The sequence below is a fragment of the Pteropus alecto genome, unplaced genomic scaffold, assembly GCF_000325575.1.
Source record: "Pteropus alecto unplaced genomic scaffold, ASM32557v1 scaffold39, whole genome shotgun sequence".
Taxonomy (NCBI): domain Eukaryota; kingdom Metazoa; phylum Chordata; class Mammalia; order Chiroptera; family Pteropodidae; genus Pteropus; species Pteropus alecto.
The window spans coordinates 11,019,349-11,041,128 of NW_006443568.1; the positions used below are offsets into that span (position 1 = coordinate 11,019,349).

At 50.8% G+C, this 21,780-nt stretch overlaps 4 protein-coding genes and 1 long non-coding RNA gene across 11 annotated transcripts in view; 3 read left to right on the forward strand and 2 right to left on the reverse strand.

The window, feature by feature from the left end:
- Window positions 1–1,830, forward strand: part of HMGCL (3-hydroxymethyl-3-methylglutaryl-CoA lyase) — a 14,974-nt gene extending 13,144 nt beyond the window's left edge. Inside the window, exons 8-9 of the mRNA XM_025041393.1 lie at window positions 9–74; window positions 1,064–1,830. Of these exons, the coding sequence (XP_024897161.1) occupies window positions 9–74; window positions 1,064–1,165 (168 nt within the window). The 3' untranslated portion in view covers window positions 1,166–1,830. The remainder of the gene's footprint in view (window positions 1–8; window positions 75–1,063) is intronic.
- Window positions 1,831–2,830: 1,000 nt separating this feature from the next.
- On the forward strand, window positions 2,831–7,428 carry GALE (UDP-galactose-4-epimerase). 7 transcript variants are annotated; one of them, XM_006924440.3, is made up of 12 exons: window positions 2,831–2,984; window positions 3,270–3,392; window positions 4,684–4,809; window positions 4,966–5,081; window positions 5,161–5,274; window positions 5,506–5,682; window positions 5,948–6,061; window positions 6,156–6,222; window positions 6,309–6,394; window positions 6,501–6,578; window positions 6,793–6,907; window positions 7,046–7,428. In XM_006924440.3, the coding sequence occupies exons 3-12, from the start codon at window positions 4,689–4,691 to the stop codon at window positions 7,102–7,104; spliced, it is 1,047 nt and encodes a 348-aa protein (XP_006924502.1). In that variant the 5' UTR covers window positions 2,831–2,984; window positions 3,270–3,392; window positions 4,684–4,688; the 3' UTR covers window positions 7,105–7,428. The 7 variants fall into 7 exon arrangements, with proteins under 7 accessions (XP_006924502.1, XP_024897080.1, XP_006924503.1 ...); XM_025041312.1 differs by having other exon boundaries at window positions 4,587–4,809; window positions 7,046–7,427; XM_006924441.3 differs by having other exon boundaries at window positions 4,611–4,809; window positions 7,046–7,427.
- A 61-nt stretch (window positions 7,429–7,489) lies between these two features.
- LYPLA2 (lysophospholipase II) lies at window positions 7,490–11,973 on the reverse strand. The gene is made up of 10 exons (XM_006924443.3): window positions 11,835–11,973; window positions 10,272–10,374; window positions 10,015–10,046; window positions 9,825–9,890; window positions 9,294–9,341; window positions 9,130–9,200; window positions 8,906–8,979; window positions 8,718–8,819; window positions 8,441–8,614; window positions 7,490–8,353 (listed from the first exon to the last, which is right to left on the reverse strand). Exons 2-10 carry the CDS (start codon window positions 10,347–10,349, stop codon window positions 8,303–8,305), a joined length of 696 nt encoding a protein of 231 aa, XP_006924505.1. The 5' UTR covers window positions 10,350–10,374; window positions 11,835–11,973; the 3' UTR covers window positions 7,490–8,302.
- A 2,066-nt stretch (window positions 11,974–14,039) lies between these two features.
- On the reverse strand, window positions 14,040–20,262 carry PITHD1 (PITH domain containing 1). Its single transcript, XM_006924444.2, has 6 exons — window positions 19,943–20,262; window positions 19,214–19,257; window positions 18,772–18,849; window positions 16,289–16,393; window positions 15,493–15,601; window positions 14,040–14,971 (listed from the first exon to the last, which is right to left on the reverse strand). The coding sequence occupies exons 1-6, from the start codon at window positions 20,138–20,140 to the stop codon at window positions 14,870–14,872; spliced, it is 636 nt and encodes a 211-aa protein (XP_006924506.1). The 5' UTR covers window positions 20,141–20,262; the 3' UTR covers window positions 14,040–14,869.
- Window positions 20,263–20,285: 23 nt separating this feature from the next.
- LOC112472925 lies at window positions 20,286–21,129 on the forward strand. Its single transcript, XR_003043815.1, has 2 exons — window positions 20,286–20,446; window positions 20,621–21,129. It is a non-coding gene; the product is annotated as an uncharacterized LOC112472925 (long non-coding RNA).
- The last annotated feature ends 651 nt before the right edge of the window (window positions 21,130–21,780 follow it).

Below are 21,780 nucleotides of genomic sequence, written 5' to 3' on the forward strand. Positions count from 1 at the left end.
ATGCACGGGGAGCATCGGGAAACTTGGCCACTGAGGACCTGGTGTACATGCTAACTGGCTTGGGCATTCACACGGTAAGCCTGCCTGCCCCCCTGTGGTGACAGCCCTAAGCTGGCCAGAGCTCTGCCTGAAACCAGAGACAGAAGCTGATGGGTTTGTTGTTTGGGGGGCAGTTAAGAGGGGAAAGGTGGCAGGGGATTATCGTATGTTTTCGAGATCACAGGGTGTGGTTGACGGAGACCAAGAAGGCCAGGCTCTCAGTGTGAGTTTGAGGAGGCACCAGATGTAAGGAAAGCTCCTGGAAGGGGCTCAGGTGCATGAGTCAGTTCCCCCTGAACCTTTGTTTTGTCCTCTGTCAAGTGAGAGCAGTAGAATTAGCCCCCTGGGGCTCTGTCAGTCAGAGCCCTCAGCGTAGATTGGAAGCAATATGGCATCTGTGCTTTGGGATCAGACGGAACTGTTGATTAAAACCTAGTGCTGCCACTCATGGGCTGTGTGACCTGACAAATAACTTCATCTCTATGGGCCTAAGAAGTGGGAATAATAGTAGCACCTCTCTTATAGGGCGGTTATGAAAATGTAGACTGCTTAGCCCACAGCTGAGCACATAGTACACATCAGCAAATAGAAGCTATTGTTATGAACAGAGGTTTTCGGGTTTGGCCCTTTTAGATGGTGTTTTTATTCTCTCTGCCTCACAGTTCTTACTACTTCAGTATGCAGTTTTTGACCACTGTGGGCCAGGCCCTGTGCTAGGCCTTGCGCTAGGCCCTGGAAATGGAGTCCTGAACAAAACTGACAAGATCCCTATTCTGATGGTGGCACTACAAACCATTACACAGATTAAGCCATCTTATGCAAGGGGAGCCAGAGAGGGAACCCCAGATGCCAGAAGGACACAGCCTCCCAGGCAGCTAGTTGGTGTCCCATCGTCAGAGGAACAAGAGTCCGTTTGTCTTCACCTTTACTTTTTCAGTATCATAGTTGTCTGTGCAGTCCGATGTTTCCCTGAGTGTTGAGGGCATGTCATGACTTACTGCCTCCTTTGACTTGTTTCTCAAAGGGTGTGAATCTTCAGAAGCTCCTGGAAGCTGGGACCTTTATCTGTCAAGCCCTTAACAGAAAAACTGGCTCCAAAGTGGCTCAGGCTACCTATAAACTGTGAGCCCTTGCCCACCTGAAGCTCTGGGCACTACGTGGGAATAGGGCCGTGCATGGATGATTCACAGATGGACACCTGGAAATGGGAATGAAATTAACGGGACCAGTCACCTCGCTGCCAGCTCTGCACATAGGTCTCTCCGGGGAGAAAGGAGGCAAGGGTTAGAAGTCGCTTGGCCTCAGGCCCTCCCTGCCAGACCTGAGCATGAGTGAGAGGCTTTGGGTGCTTGGAGGCCTCCCTTCACCATGGACCCAGCAGTCCAGGAGTTGAATCCCTTAGGGCATTTGGGAACCCAATTCCCAGGCTCGCGTTGATCTTCAAATCTCATCTCTGGCTGAAATCTGTAGCTGGCCACTCTCTACAGTTCAACCCTATGGCCTTGGGGCCATTGCTCTCTGATTTGTAGGGCAAAGGGGCATGGGGAGTGTTTTCCCCAAGCTGGCAGAGGACATCGCTGAAAGGGTGAGGGCTGAGCTTCAGTAAATGCCTCTGAATGAAGGGTGAGTGGCCACCTGCCAACTCCAGCACCTCTGAAAAATCTCCACTCGGAACATGATTTCTGAAAACAGCTATGTAATTAAAAGTTAAATGAGATAAAACCATTCCAGTGTTCCGTGCAGATGTGTGTACATATGAGTGGGGGAATAAAACATCTTTATTTGCACTGAGAGGAAAATGCAGACTATTAATCTCTGGATTTTCTCCGTTTCCCCACCCTGAGCCCCAAATTCATAGCGACTGGAAATTGGTGGCTTTGAGCTTAACTCAGGGCTGGCCAGAATACCTTGGAGAAACTGTTTCTGAGGCTCTTGGCTCTGTGACCGGGGCTGTTGTACAAGGTCGCCTGAAGGCAGCAGCGCTTATCTGGTCGGCCTGAGCTCTTTGTGTATCAAGCTCCGCAGCTGTCACTCGTCCTTGCTGGACTCGGGCAGGCCCAGGGCATTCCAAGCTTTGGGAAACACTTGTGCGTTTATTTCTTTGCCCGGGTTTCATCAGTTGGTATGTCATGCCTCTATACACATCACTCCTTAGCCCTACCTTAATTTTTAAACAGAAACATAATACCGTTTTTCTAACCCAGTATGGTAGGCAGGGTGCAGACAAACCATTCCCGCTGGGCGCCACGGTTTGTGTGAAGGCTGAATTCAATTAGCAATGTAATTCCCACTTTAGCTTCAGAGCTCCTTCCAGCTCTGGTAGGTTTTCAAACTAGACTTCCCAGAACCCGCAGCCTCTGGGCGACTTCCCTCTGGGCGACTTCCCCACCATCCCCTTCAATCAGCGCCGCCTCCTACTGCTTTCGTTCCACGCAGACGTGTATTTCATGTAAGGCTCACTGAAGAAAGGGTTTGGCAAATACAAAAACATTGGGAAACCTACGGGTGACCGAGGAGCCAGGTTCGTGGGCCCTGCCCCAGGACAGCTGCCCGGCGCCCCCGACGAACCCCATCTACCTGCGCTCTGCCCTCCGCCTGCCCCGGGACGCCTGTTTCTAGGGGTCGGGACGAAAACTCGCGCCTGGCGCGGGGATCTGGGCACGCTCGGCTCCCGGGCCCGGTCGCGCCTTCCCTCCGCCGACCGCTCCGGCACTGGACCGTGCGGCAGGCTGCAGACCAGTACGGGAGCTCGCTGCGCAGGCGCCTTGAAGCCGCAGCGCCGTTTGTCCTCCCGGCGCCCCGTAGTGCCGCCTGGCGAGTGACACGTTACCTGGGGGCGTGAAGGGGGCGGGACCAGGTGGGCCGCAGGCCCCTAAAGGGACCTGGGCTCGAAGCACAAGAGGCGGCTCCTCTGGAGGCAGCGCAGGACACCTGGTCCCAAGCAGGTTCTGAAGGAAAATATGGGGCCGGGCGGGCTCGCGAGTGGCCGGGTGGTCCACGGGGAGCAAGGGAGAGCTTTGGGGTCCGGGCGGCATCCTGGGCAGAGTCCTGCCAGGCAGGCCCGTCCCCGCTGCTTCCAGTTTGCGCTGCTCCCGGCTCCCGCTGCAGACAGAGGCTGGGGCGGCCTGGGTTCATTCATTCCTGGCCTAGGGATTCCTCGCGCGCCCCACTCCGAGCCATAGCACTAATCCCCGCGGGAGACCCAGCGCCCCTTCCCTTCCGTTATGCAGACTGGGGAAACTGAGGAGGCGACAGCTGACCTAGGTCGCCCTGCCGGTCCGGGGCGAGGCTGTTTCACCAACCTTCCTGCCTCCCAGAGCACCCTCCGCGACCACTTTCTGGGGATCCGCACAGTAAGTGGACCTCGGCGGGGTGGGGGTGGGGGCAGCTTCGGCGTCCGGAACAGAGTCAAACCGGAAGCAGTGGGGGAAAGGGAGAACTTGGGTGACGGACTCACCTGCAAAATCGATTCCAGCCCAGCTGTCAATAGCTGTGTGGCCCATTACTTCACCTCTCTGACCTTAGTGTCCTAGTCTGTAAAGTGACAGTGCTATCTGCCTCATTAGGATGTGGGAGGAATTCAAGAAAATAATGCAGAAGTGTCTGGTACAGAGCCTGGCACACTGCGGGCGCTCAGCCAAATTGGTTGGAGCTGGATGAGCCCAGGAGGGGACCGAGGCAGCCTGGAGGAAGGGGGCTGCGGGCCAGGCTGCCCCGAATGAAAGGCCTCAGTGTCTGGGGCTTCCGCCCCCTCTGCCCGCAGAGTTTGTTCAGGGCGGGGTGCACACCTTGCAGCTGAGTCAGAGCCAATGCCACGTCTACACCGGCCAGCTCAGTGCTGGAGTGGGGCGGGATCCTTAGTTTCAAGCAGAGAAGTTATCTGGCTGGTCCTGGCATAGGCAGAGGCTGAACCAGCCTTGCTGACCTGGGGGGGGGCGGGGGAGGGCATTCCAGGACTGCAGTGCTGCAGCCCCAGAGTTGGGTTCAGCCTGCCTGGCAAAGGACCCTACCCTGAGGCCATCTAGTACATTTCTTGCTTTCTCCCAGCTGACCTTTGAGGGAGAGGGAGTCAGGGGGCTGGGTATATCAGGAGGTATTATACTGAGCCCAGGAACCAGTTTACACCTAGGGATGGCAGAGACTGGAAAGGCCTGAGTGCGAGCAGACAGAACCCCTTCCTGAGCTCATGTAGTCCCAGTTCTGCTGCCATGTTTGCTTCTGCCCAGAACTATCAGTTTCTAGACACCTTGGGGACGGCAGAGTGGAAGCTTAGGTTCCATCTTCCCAACCTCGGGTCAGTTGGGATTAGAAAATATGGCACCTGTGCCACAGTCTTCCCACATTGACCATGTGGCAGGCCTTTAAAATATCACCTCATTTAACCCTTACACTACCACGTGGTATTTGTACAATTATAAGTTCCATCTTATAGAGATAAAAACTGAGGCCAAGAGAAGATAAGTAATCTATCTCTAAGGCCTAAGACCAAAAAGTTACAGTATCCAGACTTGGACCAGGGCTGCCTCCAGAGCCACCCTATCAAACAGGACACACTACTGCCTCCCTCCGAGGTCAGAATCCAACTGGATGGATGCCCTGAGTGAGCAGCCTCAGCCACCTCTGACACTCCGTGTCCTGGGCCAGGTGCGATGGCAGAGAAGGTGCTGGTAACAGGCGGGGCTGGCTACATTGGCAGCCACACGGTGCTCGAGCTGCTGGAGGCAGGCTATTTGCCCGTGGTCATCGACAACTTCCACAATGCCATCCGTGGTGAGTGTGGGGTGCCAGGGGCTGGGGCTTCTGCAGGGGATGGAGGTAAAACTCTGGATTCCACCTCTCCCTCTGAGGGGTGTGTGTCTGGCTAGTCCTGTGGGAACTGAGCACCCCATCTTCTCTGATTTTCATGGCCTTCATGTGCCCAACCAGGAGGGGGCTCCATGCCTGAGAGCCTGCGGCGGGTTCAGGAGCTGACAGGCCGCTCTTTGGAGTTTGAGGAGATGGACATCTTGGACCAGGCAGCCCTGGAGCGTCTCTTCAAGAAGGTGGGGCTTGGCAGGCAGGGGACACTGCCGAGGGCCAGAATCTGTAAAGCAACTTCTGACCCTGGCTTTGGCCCTGCAGCACAGCTTTATGGCTGTCATTCACTTTGCGGGGCTCAAAGCCGTGGGCGAGTCAGTGCAGAAGCCTCTGGATTATTACAGAGTTAATCTGACAGGAACCATCCAGCTTCTGGAGGTGAGACATGGGTCAAGGACACAGACACTGGGAGGGCAGTACCAAACAGTGGGCAGTCAGGCAGGTCCCAAGCTGTATCATCTTGGACACATGTCTTTCTTTACCTCTCAGCCTGCCTCCCCATCTGTAAATGGGAGTGCCCATACCTCAGCCCCACCTGCCTGTGAAGGAGTGAGGGGGTGGGAATAACGTGTGAGGCAGAAGCAACTGACGCCTCCCCTCCACGGCCAGATCATGAGGGCCCACGGGGTGAAGAATCTGGTATTCAGCAGCTCGGCAACTGTGTATGGCAACCCCCAGTACCTGCCCCTGGACGAGGCCCACCCAACGGGTGGCTGTACCAACCCCTATGGCAAGTCCAAGTTCTTCATTGAGGAAATGATCCGGGACCTGTGCCAGGCAGACAAGGTGAGGGCTCTTCTTGACCCAGCCCTGGCTCTGCCCCTCTGTGCCTGAGGATGGGATCCTGAGCAACCTTCACCAAGAAGGAAGCTAGGGCTCAGGAAGTGGCACTGACTATCCAAGGTCACGGCACTGGGGAGGGTCTGATCCCCTGGTCCTTTTTAGGGATAGAGAACAGGCATGGGGAGTCATGGGAGGTAAAGGGCTCTGGATCGAGCTGGGACACACAGCCTGCACCCTCGCGCCCCATCATCTGACCTGTGTCCCACAGGCCTGGAATGCAGTGCTGCTGCGATATTTCAACCCCACAGGCGCCCATGCCTCTGGCTGCATCGGCGAGGATCCCCAGGGCATCCCTAACAACCTCATGCCCTATGTCTCCCAAGTAAGGAAGAAGGGGAAAGACAGGGTGGCCCTAGGGTTGAGGGGTATAGCTAGTGCCGAGGGCCTGGAAGGAGCTAACTTGACCTCTACTCCAGGTGGCGATTGGGCGACGGGAGGCGCTGAATGTCTTTGGCAATGACTATGACACAGAGGATGGCACAGGTGAGCTCAGGACCAGGAGGATCCAGGAGTGACAGTTAAGAAGTAGGACTGTACTGAACTGTCCCACGCAACCACCTCTTCTGCAGGTGTCCGGGATTATATCCATGTGGTGGATCTAGCCAAGGGCCACATCGCGGCCTTGAGGAAACTGAAGGAGCAGTGTGGCTGCCGGGTAGTGAAAGGAGAAGCGAGGGGAGGGAGGTGGAGCCCTGGACAGATGGGGCCCAGAGGGGTGGTTAGTCCATCCCCTTCCACAGTCCCTGTTCTCTCCTGGGCAGATCTATAACCTGGGCACAGGCACGGGCTATTCGGTGCTACAGATGGTCCGGGCTATGGAGAAGGCCTCTGGGAGGAAGGTAGGCCATCCACCCGTCCCTGCCCTGACTCTCAGCAGCATACCTGGCCCGTCCCACTAGTCTACCTGATGGGCGCTGCCCTGCCTACTCTGCCTTAGTGCTAGGTTCCTGTGAGCTAGGAGAGAGCTCCTTCGCTGCACCTCTCTTTCCTGAGGGCCTGGTCAGCAGGTGGCTGGGTGAGACAGCTAAGCTACAACTGCCCCCTCTCTTGCAGATCCCGTACAAGGTAGTGGCACGACGGGAAGGCGATGTGGCTGCCTGTTACGCCAACCCCAGCCTGGCCCTCCAGGAGCTGGGCTGGACAGCAGCCTTAGGGCTGGATAGGATGTGTGAGTGCTAGCCTAACCCCTGGGAGAATGCTAGGAGGGGGCTGATCTGGTCTGGGTATACCTACCCTGGGCTACCTGAAGTGGTGGGGGCCCTGCATTCCAATGTGGACCCCGACCACACACCTTGCCCCATCGCAGGTGAAGATCTATGGCGCTGGCAGAAGCAGAATCCTTCAGGCTTTGGTGCACAGGCCTGAGATTCTCTCCTACCATGGACCAGAAAAGGAAGAGAAACAATTTCCTGCTCTCCAGCATCTGACAGGAACCCAGGGGCCTCAGAGCCTGCCCTACCTCAGACACCAGCCAGCTCACTCAGCCTACCAGGCATGAGGCCAAGGGCTCCACTGACCAGGAGTTCGGGGTCTCTAATTCTTCTCTTCCAGAGTCCAGGAAGCCATCAGGATCACCAAGAGCGAGTGGGGGAGGCAGGGACCTAAGAAAAACACCCTCCCCCGGCACTAATTTATACTGCTATGAATACACTCTCCAAAGTATTTAAAATAAAAAGTTTTCTTACACTAGAGAAGATTCTCACATATGGTCACTCTCTACCCCTGGAATAGAATCAGCCAGGCCTGAGAGTTGAAGCAATTTCTTTAATTTTATCGGAATCCAGGACACGACAAGAAAAACACCCAAAACCACATGGAGACAGAAGACGAGACACAACTCCTCCCCACTTTCCCCTGATCCTAGAAGGGGACGTGAGGATGAGACAGCTGGGGGAGACCTTGAGCCTCAGTCCAGCCCTGCAGGCTCCAGGCCTGTAGGGGAGGAAGGTAATGGGGAGGAAGGGCCCAGCCCCCAAGTCGGAAAGGGTTGAAGGAAGGCCCCCCACCAAGGACTCCGCCCCCTCACCAACACTTCTGCCCAGGGGCAGGTAGCCCACAGCAGCAAGGGGGCTGGGGGGTCACAGACACATTCATGATTGAGAAGCAGCTAGAGTGGAGGCAGAAGTGACACACGATTATCTGGGCAGAATCAGGTGGGGGGGTCTGGGGGTAGGTGGGGCCTGGGAGGGCCCCCTGGGCCAAACCCTGAGGTCACAGGAGGGGGCCCAAAGCGGGGCTAGTGAATGAGGTCCTGAGTGAGTGGGTCAGCGGCTGGGCCCCTTCTCCCGCTGCCTACAGCCCCTCCAATACTGCTGCCAGGGGGGCCCACCTCCAGGGAAATGGGAGAAGAAAGCAGCCCACACCCTGCTGAAGACAGCCAGGTGGCTGAGGCCAAGAAGGCAGGCCTGTCTAGGCCTTGGCCCGCCTGCCCCAGAGGCTTATGAGAAGAGGACAGGTCAGGGAGGGTAGGGACAGGGGCTCGACCGGCTCAGATCCAAGATGGTGCCACATGTGCTGGGTCCCCTATGAGCTGGGGGACTGCGCTGGGGGCCAGCAACTCTGGTTAGACAGGAGGCAGCAGCTTCTCAAGAAACTCCTTCACAGCTGCCATCTCCTGGGAAGAAGAGGGGATTGTGAGAGGATCCTGGCTGGAGGGAGGAGGGAGTGAGGTAGAAGCAGGAAGTGACCCCTCACCACTGACCTGAGGACAGGAGCTGTGCATGACACCTGGGTAAGTCTTGAACTGGACCCTGGCGGGTGTGACAACGGACCGGAGCTTCTCAGCTGTAAGGGCCCCAAACCGTACGGGAACCATGGGGTCTAGCTCCCCATGGCACTGAAGAATGGCCAGGTCCTTGGCACTGCCGTTGGCTGCCTGTGGGCCAGACAGAACTCAGAGGGCAAAGCCAGTGCTTCAGCACAATCCCAAAGCTACAAGGAGACTCGAAGGGCAAGAGGGGGGTTATGGAGACACTCACCTGGGGGAATGCCCGGTGCAGAGGCAGCCAACAGCTCAATGCCACAATGCCAGCCAGAGGGTGGGGGCAGGTAAGGGCCGTGTAAAGGGACAAGGCCCCACCCTGGAGGGAGGAGAGAATGAGGACTCATGAGGGCACAGCTCACCTGCTTACCTACCTTCCACCCACCACCCTCTCTCTCCCCTCACCTGTGAAAAGCCTCCCAGGACGATACGATTGGCAGGGATCCCATTCTTCATCTCGTGCTCAATCAAGGCCTTTACTGGGGGGAGGGGGTGTGACTGGGTAGGGAGAAAATTGCTGGAGGGGCCCAGGGAAGGGAGCCAGACAGAGGTACTGCCCAACACTTTCCTGGGGGCAGGGGTGGAGGAGGAGGAGGAGGGAGGATGCTCAAGAGGGGCTGGGGCCTTACTGTTCTCTGCTGCCTTCTTAATGCCAGCCTCGTCCTCTGGGGCATCTGGACTCAGCCCCATCAGGTCAAACCTGGGAAAGCAGAGACACTGGCAGCTACTGGAAGACCTTGGCTAGCCGCCTATAGCTCTCTCAGCTCCCATTTTCCCCCGTCCCCAAACTTACCAGGAGGGCATCACCATCTTCATGTTGAGTGTCACAGGGATCCGAGGCCTGGGGAAGAACAGCAAGAAGGATCATCATTTTCCGGAGGGATAGGGAAGTCATAGCAGTGAGCCCAGGAGGGGGCAGAGCAGTCCCTGGGGGCCCCTCCCAGCAGGCAGGGCCTGTGTTTAAGGTGTTGCCAGGCAACCTGCCACGTGGGGCTGCAAGTGGTGGTTGGGGCATCAGCAATAGCAATGGAGAAGCAGAGCGCAGCACCCAACATGACGGGGTTCCAGCTTGGTAGGTGAGTACTTGGGGAATGGGAAAAGGGGGTCCTGGCTCTTGGAGGTCTCAGGTCTAGGAGGCCTTAGGCTGGGGCTGGACACTATTCCTAGAGGCTCCATAAGAGTGAAGGCTGAAAATGGTACTTCTGACTGCCCGGGGCCCAGGCCCCAGGATGCAGCTGGCAAAAGAGACCAGACCTAAGACCAGAGGACCACCCCCCCCAGCAGATGCCATCCTCAGCCCCTCCCTTGCTAGGGTAACACTCACGCATGGGGACAGATGTACTTGACGTGAGGGAGCCGGATGGTGGAAAGGGCGTCAGCCCAGCTGTGCCTGTAAAAGAGAAGGAAGAAAAGGCAACAATGCAGAGAAGAAAGGCAAGGCACAGGCGTCTCCAACCCTGCCCACTGGGCCCTTCCCCACCTCCCCAGGGGAGACACCTCCCCAGCTTACTCACCCTGTATCTCCAAGTCCATGTAAAAAAATAACCTGGAAAAGGATCAGAGATGGGGAAGAGGCCAGTCATCTTGTTATCATTCCTCACTGTCCTCCAACTTCTGGCCACTCCTCCCCCACCCCCAAGGACCTGGGAGCAACTGAGGTAGCAGCCAAAGAGGTTATTAATGCTCTGCCTCCTGGCTTCAAGCTACTCCCTTCTCATCACTACCGCCTCCATTTTTCCCACGCCTCCTCCAGCTAGGAGCAGACCCTTACCGCAGCCGTTTCCCGCTCAGCTCCAGACACAGTGGCAGCATCAGTGAGCAGGGGCACAGACATGGTGTTACCACACATACACTGCAGGGCTCCAGGCTGGGGCCTGTGCGAATTCAAGTGAGCGGTCAAGAGCAAGCCCAGGTAGAGGAGAGATTCCTGACACAGGGGAAAGCCTCAAACTCAGGGCCCACCCAGGCCATCAGCCCTGAACAGCAGCCCGGGTTCTGTCCTGGGCACAAAGAGAAGGCAGACAAGAAGTCCCAGGCCAGAGCAGATAGGAAGTTTGCCTACATTCCAGGGCTGAGAAGCAGAGATGACCCCCTAGTACCCTTGGTTTTGGCCACTACACACCCTGAGGTTGATGGACAGAAGCAGGGCTTAGGAACTGTGGAGGAGGGAAGCCAGGGCATCATCTGCTGCCTTCCCCACACCTAACAGTCCTCAGCTGGTAGCTGCCTCCTCCCACCTCTCCAATCATCCCCCTTCTCTAGAGCCCATGGGTCCCCTCCTCCCCAAATCCCAGCCCTGCTGAGAAATGAAGGGGAGAAAAATGCCAGGGAGATATGCTTCCAGCCCCTACCCCCTCCCCACACACACATTTTCTCCAACCTCACTCCCATCCAGTCCCCATCCGGCCTTCACAGCAGTTTCTGGCTCAGCCATTCCCAGAGCCCCAGGGGGCTGCCCATGTCTCCAGAAGGCACAAGGACTCTGGTCCACCACCCACCCTTTACCCGGTGCCCCATGTCCCTCTGAATGGGGCAATCTGCTGCTGCCCACTAACTCCAAATGGGTCCCCCAGCTTGACCACACACTGGGACTCCCGAACACACAAAAGAATGTCCAGCTGGCTAGCTCCTCCCTATCCTTAGCATCCTCCAAACTCCCCGGAAGCTTCCACTACCTGTCCCTAAGTGCCTACTGCTCCCTGAGGCACCCACCCCTTCCAACTGGCTACCACTTTTCCTCTCTAACCTCAAGTGCATCTCTCCAAAGCGGGATCCCTCACCTCTGACCCTGGGGTTCCTCCTCCCACAGGGGAATGCACCTTTCGCTCAAGGCTGGGAGTCCCGTCCTTCCCTACTGGGCTACTCCCACCTCTCAACCCAGGATCCCACCTTCTCGGAGTGGTGCCCCCCTCAAACTGGGGTCTCCCTCCCCACAGTAAAAACTTCCACCCTACTCCAGGGTCTCCTGCTCCCCATAATGAAAACTTCTGCTCCGACCAAGGGTCGCCTCTTCCTTATAGTGACATTTTCTACCCTGACCCAGGACTCGCTCCTGCCCACAAAGGGGCGTTCTACCTTTGACCCTGGGGAGCCCCCGCCCCACAATGAGATCTTCTACTTCCGACCCTAAGTCCTTCTCATCACACCCGGACCCCCACTTATTACCCCTTTCTATCCCTAAAGTCTTCAAGGCTGGCCAGCGCCTCTTCGTATCTCACTCCCCACCCCCATCTCTCATAATTGAGGTTTCCCCGTCCCCACTCGCCAGGACCCTCGCGGTGGTCCGAGCTCCTCCAGTGCCCTCCCTCTGCCTGCTGGCCCGGGACGAGGGTACCTCCACTCCCTGGGCGTCTCAAGACCTCTCGGGCGATTCTCCTCTTTCTCCCGCACAGACACACACTCTTCCCCCTCGGCCGCCCCCGCCGGAACTTCCGTTCAAGTCCCGGGAACCCAGCCATCGCGCTGCCGGAAGTAGCCTGGCCAGTGGTACGGCACCCGGAAGTGGGCGTCGGGGTTTCACTAGATAGGAGCTGCCATGTTGGATACGGTGGGGCCACTCGCGGTAATTAAGATCCGGAGTCACCTGCAGAATCCAGACAGTGCATCCGAGACTCCCACTTGCTGCCACCACCCATGCGCCTCCTGGAGGAAAGCTCTCCGGAAGGAGAGGCATTCCTCACAGGAGCATAAAATTTCCCACCTTCCCAACCCCATGAGTGGCACTTCATTATGGTCTTGGATCTTCAGCACTTAACTATCATGACTTATGCCAGGATCGTGGATGGAATCCTATGCTGAACTGAAAAGATCCTTAGAGACTATTTAGTCCTTCAGTCTTATTTTAAAGATGAGGCAACAGACCCAGGGAGGAAAAGTAAATCGCGATCTCGGGATTACACTGTAATGCTGCCTCTGCACCTGCTTCTCGGACTATAAAATAGTAATAATAACCACCCTACCTACTATGCAGCTTTGCTGGTAGGCTCAAATGAGGTCATGTGGAAATGCTTCATACACTAAAATCAATTTGAGACCTTAATGACTCTAAAAAGGACCCTGGGAAAATAACAGGCCATAGCAGGACAGCTGGACAGACAGCAGTGTTCTTAGCCCTGCCCTCAAGCAATGCCATGCAGACAGTGCACAAAATACCACCACCGATGAGCTCCAGATGTTAAAAGGGCTTCATTTGGGCACAACTGATTGACTCTTTACTCTTCGTTGCACTGGAACTAGGCAGAACTAGGGCTCAGGGTCCACAGAAAGGCTGGAAAGGCCAGGCTGAGTTGAAGAACCATGTCCCTGAAAGAACATGTGGGCATCTGCAAACATGGAATGAATCATGCTCATCCCTCAGCATAACCTACACGTGTTCCTTTGAACTGAAAGAAAACAGTAAACTTGGAAGCTCAACAGGTCACAGAGAGTCTAAAATATCAGGATTCGGAGCAAGAAACGGGAAAACTTTGGCTCCAGAGGACCAGAGCAGGCCAAGACCCAGGACCATCAGATGTCAGGGGGTGAGTAGGTGAAGACAACACAGCTGGTCTCTCTCTCAAATGAATCGCTGCTGAGTCTGCTGATGGAAGAATGAACATTCTTCCTGCACTCCCAACCACCTGAGACACAGAGGCACTTTGAGTATTCTTGAAATTGCCAATTCAGAGGCTCAATCCGAGGCTGTGATTTGTGCTTTAATCAGTGAAATTAATAAAGGACTATTCTGCTGTTAAGATTTCTAACGTATTTTCCCCTACTCTAATTTAAAGCATAACCCTTCTTTTATCTCCAAAATGATCCAACTGAAATAAAGAGGCTGTGGCTGTAACTGAGGAGTGAGTAGGATCCTTAGTGTATAAAAAACTGCATTTTCATTCTGGTTGATTTCAAGGTGTAGTTTGGAAATTTTGAGGCCCGACAAAGCTTGGTGGTGGCAGGCTTTACCTAGGACAGTCTGGAGAAATAATGGGCATAACCTCCCAACAGTGTGGGCTAATCCCTCAGAGGAATTCTCTCAAGGATCAGTTTCAACACCAGTTCCCATTATCAACTGTTCCTATTTTTTACAAGGGAAAGAATATCGACCATTTGAAATCCTCTTTGTAGATACTTAAATTTTCTCCAGTTGTTCTCCTAAATTTCAAAATTTAAGTCCAAAGTCTTGGGTCCAAGTTCAGACTTCATGTGCTGCTCATTCACTTTCCTTGCCTTCGTTTCTTCTGATGAGCTCCAGAACCTATTCTTCCTCATTTTTTTAAATGTCATTCTACAAGTTACTTCTTTTCATGAGAAATGAAATATAAGTACTTAACCTCGCCCTCCTCTTTATAAAATGTGAGTAGGTGGGTGTAGGAATGTTTTTAGCCTACTGTACAGAATCAAGCTTGACCTTTCCTGGAGAAACTGATCTAGTCTTGATATAATTGTCACATTTACAATCTAACTGGTCCAAAACAATAACAAATTTCGAAGTTCCATATAGGTCCTGGTAAAGTAAGCTTCATCAGTACTATCAAGAACTCAAAAGAATATACAAACAGTAAGTCTGGCAAGGATTTATTAGGAAGCTTATTCGTCACAGTGAATAAAAAGCCATGAACAGAAGAACTGAGATCTCCAAATTCTGGCACTGGCCTTACAACACTAGTTAGAAGCTAATAAACATTAAGGTCATCCCAAGGGGAATCTTAACTAAGTCCCAATCTTACCTCGACCAAGATACCCGCAAATGAAGTAATGACGCCCATGCTCTCCCCACGCTGCTTAGCTAGGCAAAAGGAAAAGACCTTCTCCTCAAGCTCTTAATTAAGCATCATCTGCTCTTCTAGCTGTAACCATGGGACATTAGTGTATTACAGACAACTCCAAGCTGGACAACTTGACAAGAATGTTGAACGATGACAGGGAGAAAGAGCAGGCAGGGACATGAAATTCTAGTTGGAGACCCTCCTGATGGCTAAAACAAACACAATGCTGAGGCTTCAAAAAGTTTACTGCAGCCCAGGAATAGTTTCCATTTTTAAAAAACAAGTCACACAAAAAATCCTGCCACAAAACAAGACACCTGGAATCCCACGGCCACACTGACAGGAAAGGCAGGCATTATCCATGACTGCCAGATGCTGACCAGCCCAAGACCCAATTTCTGCAGGGCCCTAGGAACCATGATTGTCCCCTTGGCACCCACACAACCCTCCCTGGTGGTGTGGTATCTTCCATAGACCAGGTTTCTGCAGCAAGCCCTAAAGACAAAGCTTGGCAGAGGCTGTGGCAGCCAACTCTCTCCGGAGCCCCATCTTTTTGTCCTTCCCAACAGGTTGTCATACATCATCACTGACACAGGGCCTCCGTGGGAACCGTGGCCAGCCCTTAGGAAATGAAGTGTGTCTGTGGGGTAACCTGATGGACCCTGTGGTCTGCTGGGTTGGCCGATGCTTCATAATTGCAGATGGTCACCTCATGTCGGCGAAGCTGCAAGAAAATTGAGAGGCTGGGTCACCTGGCCACTTCCCAGACCACACATTGGAGGAGTCCTTATTCAGGAACATTTCTAGAAGTCATCATCTAATCTCTTTCCCCTTCTGATACTTTTTCTCTTGAGAAGCCTGCAGAGATCATTATTGATTCACCCCATAACTCAGAAGATTCATTCCCCTCCCTATACTGGAGGCACCATGACAAGAGGACCATATCTAGGTTGTTTATCATCTTATCGCTGATTCCTGGAACAAGAAAGGTTATCAAAAATGTTGAATGAAGGACAGAATTTTAAAGTGAAAAACTAAATTAGTATTAACTGTATTATTCCCACTCCCTTAAAAATACCTACTGCCTGTCAAATGAGAGGGAGTTTACAGTAACGAAACCAAGAAAATTATGAACAGACTGGGAGCAAGCAACGTCTCAATTTGCTCTTTTTCCTTTCCTTAAGCTCTCACTACCACGGCATGCAGATATATGCAAATATTGGAGGGTTTCCGACCCTGTCTTACCTCAGTCCATTCTCCTCTCAGGCCAATATAAAAGACCTTTGTGGTATCTGCTCCAAAGTTTTTTGAAATATGAATTGAAAGATGATAGACATTGGAAAAACGAGAAATTCTAGAGGACGAAAGGAATGGAGAGAGAAGACATAGGTTAGAGTTCAGAGAGTATCTGACTACATGTTAAGAATAATTCCACCTCCAACTTGTGGCAAAACCCAGGCAAATGTCAGAGAACATTCTTGGGGTCTCGTGTCTCATTCTTCTCCTTCGGACAAGCAACTAATTCCATGAACATTTACCAAGAGCACTTGCCAGATCCTGCCCAAGGCAACAGGGATCGAAAAAAATCAACACTGGCCCTGCCCTCAAGGAGCAGGATTAAGAAATGCTGTATGATCAAGCAGGGATTCTAAAGCAAGTCCAGTGTTGACTTCACCTTGGGAAAGAGAGAGAACTAGCGAAGAAATAAGGTAGTCATGTGTGACTTGGCCTAATGTAAGCCAACCATGCACAGAGGAATTCTGAAAACATCTTTCCTAAGACCACCTAGGAACTCATTCAAATGTGCCAATTGCTTAGAGTTAACAAGTCTGTGGCTTGCATTGAACCTCTGCCAAAAACTGACCAAACCAAGGATCAAGCCTAATCCATTGTTAACTTGTTTCTGATGCTAAGAGAGGAGATGGGCCAAAAATAAATTGCAAGCCTGGTAAGTGCTAATGCGTGTATGTTCATTGCAAATGAGGGAGTGCCTGATGTTCCTCAGAAGCCACAGAGAGTGGAAGACAGGCCCAGTGCTTACTTTGTAGCATATTCTAATTCTCCTGTAAGGTCCCGGTTCAGACTAAAGGTCTGGTCTGGCTCCCTATCTGTATCATCAAAGGACATCTGTGGAATGTTCTTGTACCTAAAGAAAAGGGAAGAAAAATCAAGATAAGTGCATTATCCCGTTTTTCAGTTTTTCAAAACTTCCTATTGATTCACCTGCCTTCGGTTCTATCAAAAGAAGATCAAACTTTGGAAATGGCATTTTACTGGCATTTACACACAAATATCTTTAATCCAACAAGAAAAGAGCTGAGACTTGCAACGTAAGCCAATGGCATCTTTGAGTGGGTTAGGATCACATGAGAAGCAATACACAAAGAGATAGCTCAAACTAGGTCACATGCAGTGAATACATGGAGAAAATAAGCAACTCAGCGCATTCAGACCAAGCTGAGGATGTTTAAATAAAACAGCTTACTCATGGTGGCGGGGGGCGGAAATACTTTGGCAGAAACATATTAAACACAGTTAAGAGATAAGATCAGGTAACCCAACGCTCAAGCATTTTTTGTGTTCAAAATTACCCTGTGTACTAAGTCATATTACAATTCTTAAAAAAATGCAATTTGGGGATTTCTGTTTTGAAAAGAGCACAAAAGGATGCAAACTCACAACGGGCTTTTGGAAAGTCAAGTAAAAGTGCTAATGAAGAAAAAATTTTTCAAAAAACTGCTGTCTCCTCTATACTTCAAAAATTCTAAAGGATGGAGAGACACACACCCCTACCATCTTTAGAGTGTTTTATTAACACACTCACCCAGGAGGGGCCTCGATGTTAGCTGCAGCAAAATGCATGTAATTTAAGAAAACAAATGTTTGCTTCAAAGTGATCTAAGAATAATGCAGACAATAATAATAATGGTGAACATTTACGAGCAGCATTATGAGAGGCAGTATAGCACTGAAGTTAAAAGCAGTGTCTCTGGAGCCAGACTTCCTAGGTTTAAAGAATAGCTCTGTCACTTACCAGCTGTATAATTTTGGGCAAGTGATTTAACCTCTCTGTGTCTGTTTCCTCATCTGTAAAATGGGGATAGTGATAGTACATATCCCATATAGCTGACGTGGAGATTAAATTGAATCAATTCTAAGAGACACACCTATTAAAAAAATTTTACCATGGAAAATTTCAAACACACACCAAAGCAGCGAAAATAACGAATCTCCAAACACTTATCACTCAGCTTCAGTAACCCACATTATGCCAATTTTGCCTATCTCTCCCATTTTGTGCTTGATATTTTAAAGCAATCCTAAACATATCATTTCACTCATAAATACATCAGTATGTATCTCTTAAAGATAAGGACTTCTTTAAAAAATACCTATCATATCATTTTACAAAAATTAACAATTCTTTAATATCATCTAACACCCTGTGTTCAAATTTCATTGATTTAAGTCTCAATTTAACTTTTCTGGATGTGTCAATGACATGTCATATTTGAACAGGCAATATTTTTTCTTTCTTAATGGCACATAAAGTAATGATATAATCAAAGATAGCTTCAATAAAGTATATGTGTAAAGTGCTTAGAACCGAGGGCTATGTAAGTACTTGCACCTGCTCTCCCAAAATTGGGCACTTACTGTGTTCCTGACTCATTGCAAGCTCTTTACATGTTTTATCTCAATTCTTTCCACAATCTTATGAGTTTCATACTATTACTACTGACATTTAACATCTGAGAAAATTGAGACATAGAGAAGATAAGTAATGTCTCAAAGCCATGCAGCTAGCAAGTGATACAGCCAGAATTTGAACCCCAGCAGTTTATTCCAGAGCCCAATCTTAACCACAAGGCAACATGTCTAGTTGCCTGCTCAAGTCAGTCCATCTCCCACATAAATGAGTCTCTAATTTGATCAATTTTTCAGAAAAAAAATTTTAAGTTCTGATATTTGTTTCTCCAACACTCTAAAAGCGGTCCTCTTTTTTTCTGAGCAAGTTGTTTAAAAGGAGTACTAGTTCTAGTGTTGGATCTAGTGTTGCAAGAGGAATATTGAATTTTACTAACTAAAGGCCACACAAACAAGTGGAGTAATTCCATGTCAACAAAATACACACAAAGATTATAACTGTATGAAATAGCAAGGGGACATTTTGAAGCTCGAATAGAATCTATAAAGATCACTTGAGATCTGCAGCTGGGTTATTAAGGAAATTGCAAAGTCATCAACAATTGGCATTTATAGGATGCTCTCTGAACAAATGGTGCCACAGCAAGCACTTTGAAAAGAGATAAACTGTTGTTCTTAAAGATGCTTAATCTAAAAAACTCATTAATTCAGGAAGAGATGAGTGTATTCTGATGCGGAACAAGACCAAGATTTTTTTTTTAGCGGGGGAAGGAGATATTTAACCCAATAAAAAGAAAAAATATTATTCAGGAATAAAGTGCTACCAGAGAAAAGAGAATTAGAAGCTTCCTGTGGGCCTAAGCCCTTGCCACTTACAGTCTCATCTCAGAGGGGTGCGAGTCATCATCCTCTCCCATTATAATGATGCCTTTGAGCTTGACATTGCCTGTGAAACTGCCAGAATGCAAAACATACGGCTGTCAACATGAGTTTGAACCTCTGCTTTATCTGTGTGACCCTGGGCAAGACCCTTCCCCTTTGTGGGCTTCATGTGTCAGACTTGTACCAGATGATTTCTAAGATCCTGTCCGCCTCCCGCATTCTGCAGTCTAAGAAATTTACCTTCACTTTTATCTTTCAACAAATACATCTTTTTTGGTCTGCACCAAGAAAGCGATGTTTTCCTCCTCAAACCCACCACAGTAATTTACCCCATTTCTACAAACAGATGGTTCTTCACACAACCAATGAATGAATTCTGATAAAGCAACTGGGTACAGTCTATTTAGCCTGAGGCAAACACCAAGGAGATACTTACGGAATATTAAACAGAAGCTCTTCATCTGCATCACTCTCAACAAACTAGACGGGGTGGGGAGGGGAAGGGAGAAAGCAACAAATATTTGCTGAGAGCCTACAATTTCAGGTACATTCTACCCTGTTCTACAAGTGGGGTGCAATAAGATAAATAGTAAAACTCCCTCGGTTTTCCGGCACTTAATAGCCACAGACCATCTAATCAGAGGGTTCTTATTGCGGGAGCCCATGAATGAACTTCAGGGCCAACTAGCCTCCTGAAATTGTGCGCAAAATCTGTGCATATGCGGTCCACAACTTTCAAAGGGCTGTGACCCCACAACGGTAAATATTCTAGATAGGATAAAAGGTTTCAGCTCCCTAGGGCTAGTATTTGGTCTTCACCAGGTGATATGGTCAGGCAGCCACTGCAACTAGCGGTGAGAAGTTAAGAAAACGCCCTCATGGCCATTCTCTCTCATTACCCACCGAAGCCCTGGAACAGAACGTTGGCTGTGCACTGCCAAAGCGCCCCCCTTTCCTCTGGGCCTCAGTTCCTCTCTCTTCAAAATGGGGAGACTCGATCCTGTTCGGCTCCCAAAAGGCTGGCAGGAAAGGGGCACGGGAAAGGGCTTGGCAATCGCGCTGTCGTTATTTTTAACTTCAGGAATGAGGCTGCCAGAGCAGACGGGCGGCCCGACGCCCCGCAGGGGACCCCGCCTCGGCCCGCCCCAGGCCCCGAAAGGCCCACCTTGGAGCGGTCGGTCCGCTCCTCCCACGGCTTGAAGACACCGCGGCCGCTTCCCTCACGGCTCTCGTTGAGGCACTGCAGCCGCTCCAGGTCGATGCGCAGGTACAGGCCGTAGGCCAGACCGCGCTGCTCCGGTGGCTCCTCCCGTTCGGCCGCGCACCGGCAGCCGCCCCCACCGTGGCTGTGTCCGTGCGACATAACTACGTCGCCCCCCGCGCGTCCTCTCGAACTGTCTCCGCGGTTCGCACCGCGCTCCGCACCGCGCTCCCTCCGCTCCGGCCGCCAAGCGCGCCGTGGCCGCTGCGTCGTAAAAGGCGCCCCTGTGCGGCGCATGCGTCCAGGGAGAAGTTGGGCGGGGCTCGCGGAGTATTGGCTTTGGACAAGGGCTTCCCAGTGCCAGGGAATTCATGTTGACTCTTTCAGTCCTGGAAATGGATGTTATTGCTTATCCCAGCTTCACAGATGTGGAAACCGAAGGGCAGAATGATTAGGCTGGCGTTCCGAGTAAATGGTGGCGCTGGGTTTCGAATCCATCTCGTTTGGGGGAGCTGGTGGAGAAATGCGTGCGCAACGATAAGGCCCTGGAGAGCAGGGAGCACAACGTTATCTCTGCCTCACATGTGCATGCTTAGGTGCTTAGAGCTCATAAACCCACTTTTGAAACCACTTTCTTCACAGTGGGCCTAGCGGTCGAGAGCAGAGGCTTTATGGACGGCCGGATCTGAAGACAAGTCCTGGGTCTGCTACTGACGGTGGGACACTCTGAATAGGTCATTTTCCCCATCCTGAGACTTCCTTTCCTCGTCTGTAAAGTGGGAATGATAATATGTTTCATAGGATCGCAGTGAGTATTAAATGATGCACTTAAAGAACAGCACAATGGCTGACATATGGTAAGAATTCAATAGCTGAGTCAGATCTTGATTCAAATCCAAGCACTGCCACTTTCTAGCTGTGTGGCCTTGGACAAGTGACTTAACCTCTCTGAGTCTCAGTTTACTTCCTGTAAAGTACAAGGATTGGACTAGATGACCTTTAAGTCCCCTCCGAGTGTGATAATTAAGAGCAGTTTTTTCAAACGGCTGGTTGTGACCCATTAATGGAGTCTTAAAATCCACTCAGAGGATTGTGACCAGCATTCAAAAAATAAAACAATATAATAAAAAAATGAAGAATGTGTCACACATTTTAAGTCTTGGGTTTGTGTACTCAGGTGCAATGTTAAAATGTTTTCATATCGTGGGTTGAGGTTAAAAGAATTGAGAGTCACTATTTAGAGTTGAAATTATTTTGGTTTCAAGATAGACTGTATTCTTACTCCTTGGTGGGAAGGAGAAAAGATAGAGGATGTAAAGGAAGTTATGGAATATTCTGGATCTCTCCTACCCTTCACTTCTGGCTCTGGAGCATCCAGGCAAGACTAGGGGCTGGCGAAATACAAACCAAAATATCCAAATGTTCAAGTTTCATTCAGAAATATTTTGATGTTCTAGTTCAATTCTTTGTGAAATAGGCAAGCTTGGTTCTAGTTCAGAATAGCTCAATGTCATGCTTTCACATCACAGTTTCAGGCAAAGGGCTTGGCACGTAGTAGAAGCTTAGTATATGTTTAATTGAATGATATACTCAATAGCTTTTCTTTGAAAGATCATGTCCCAGTGCAGGACTAACACAGGCCTTACTCAGGACTTTTGCTCACTTTTGGCTTCTTTCCTGTCATTTTCATCATTGTCATCGTTTACTGATTTATTGAGCATTATGTGCCAGTCATTGTGCTCAGCACATTATGTAGTTCATTTCAATTATTTGTCACATGAACTTTAAGAGATAGGTAGTAT

Coding starts and splice junctions, on each gene's coding strand:
- GALE (XM_006924440.3), top strand. CDS start 4,689: ATGGCAGAGAAGGTGCTGGTAACAGGCGGGGCTGGCTACATTGGCAGC. Junction 6,579..6,792: donor AGAAGGCCTCTGGGAGGAAG/GTAGGCCATCCA, acceptor CCTCTCTTGCAG/ATCCCGTACAAGGTAGTGGC. Junction 6,908..7,045: donor CTTAGGGCTGGATAGGATGT/GTGAGTGCTAGC, acceptor GCCCCATCGCAG/GTGAAGATCTATGGCGCTGG.
- LYPLA2 (XM_006924443.3), bottom strand. CDS start 10,349: ATGTGTGGTAACACCATGTCTGTGCCCCTGCTCACTGATGCTGCCACT. Junction 10,047..10,271: donor CTGAGCGGGAAACGGCTGCG/GTAAGGGTCTGC, acceptor ATCCTTTTCCAG/GTTATTTTTTTACATGGACT. Junction 9,201..9,293: donor AAGATGGTGATGCCCTCCTG/GTAAGTTTGGGG, acceptor CTGCTTTCCCAG/GTTTGACCTGATGGGGCTGA.
- PITHD1 (XM_006924444.2), bottom strand. CDS start 20,140: ATGTCGCACGGACACAGCCACGGTGGGGGCGGCTGCCGGTGCGCGGCC. Junction 16,394..18,771: donor CACCCCTCTGAGATGAGACT/GTAAGTGGCAAG, acceptor CCTTTTCTTTAG/GTACAAGAACATTCCACAGA. Junction 14,972..15,492: donor TGAGAGGAGAATGGACTGAG/GTAAGACAGGGT, acceptor ATTTTCTTGCAG/CTTCGCCGACATGAGGTGAC.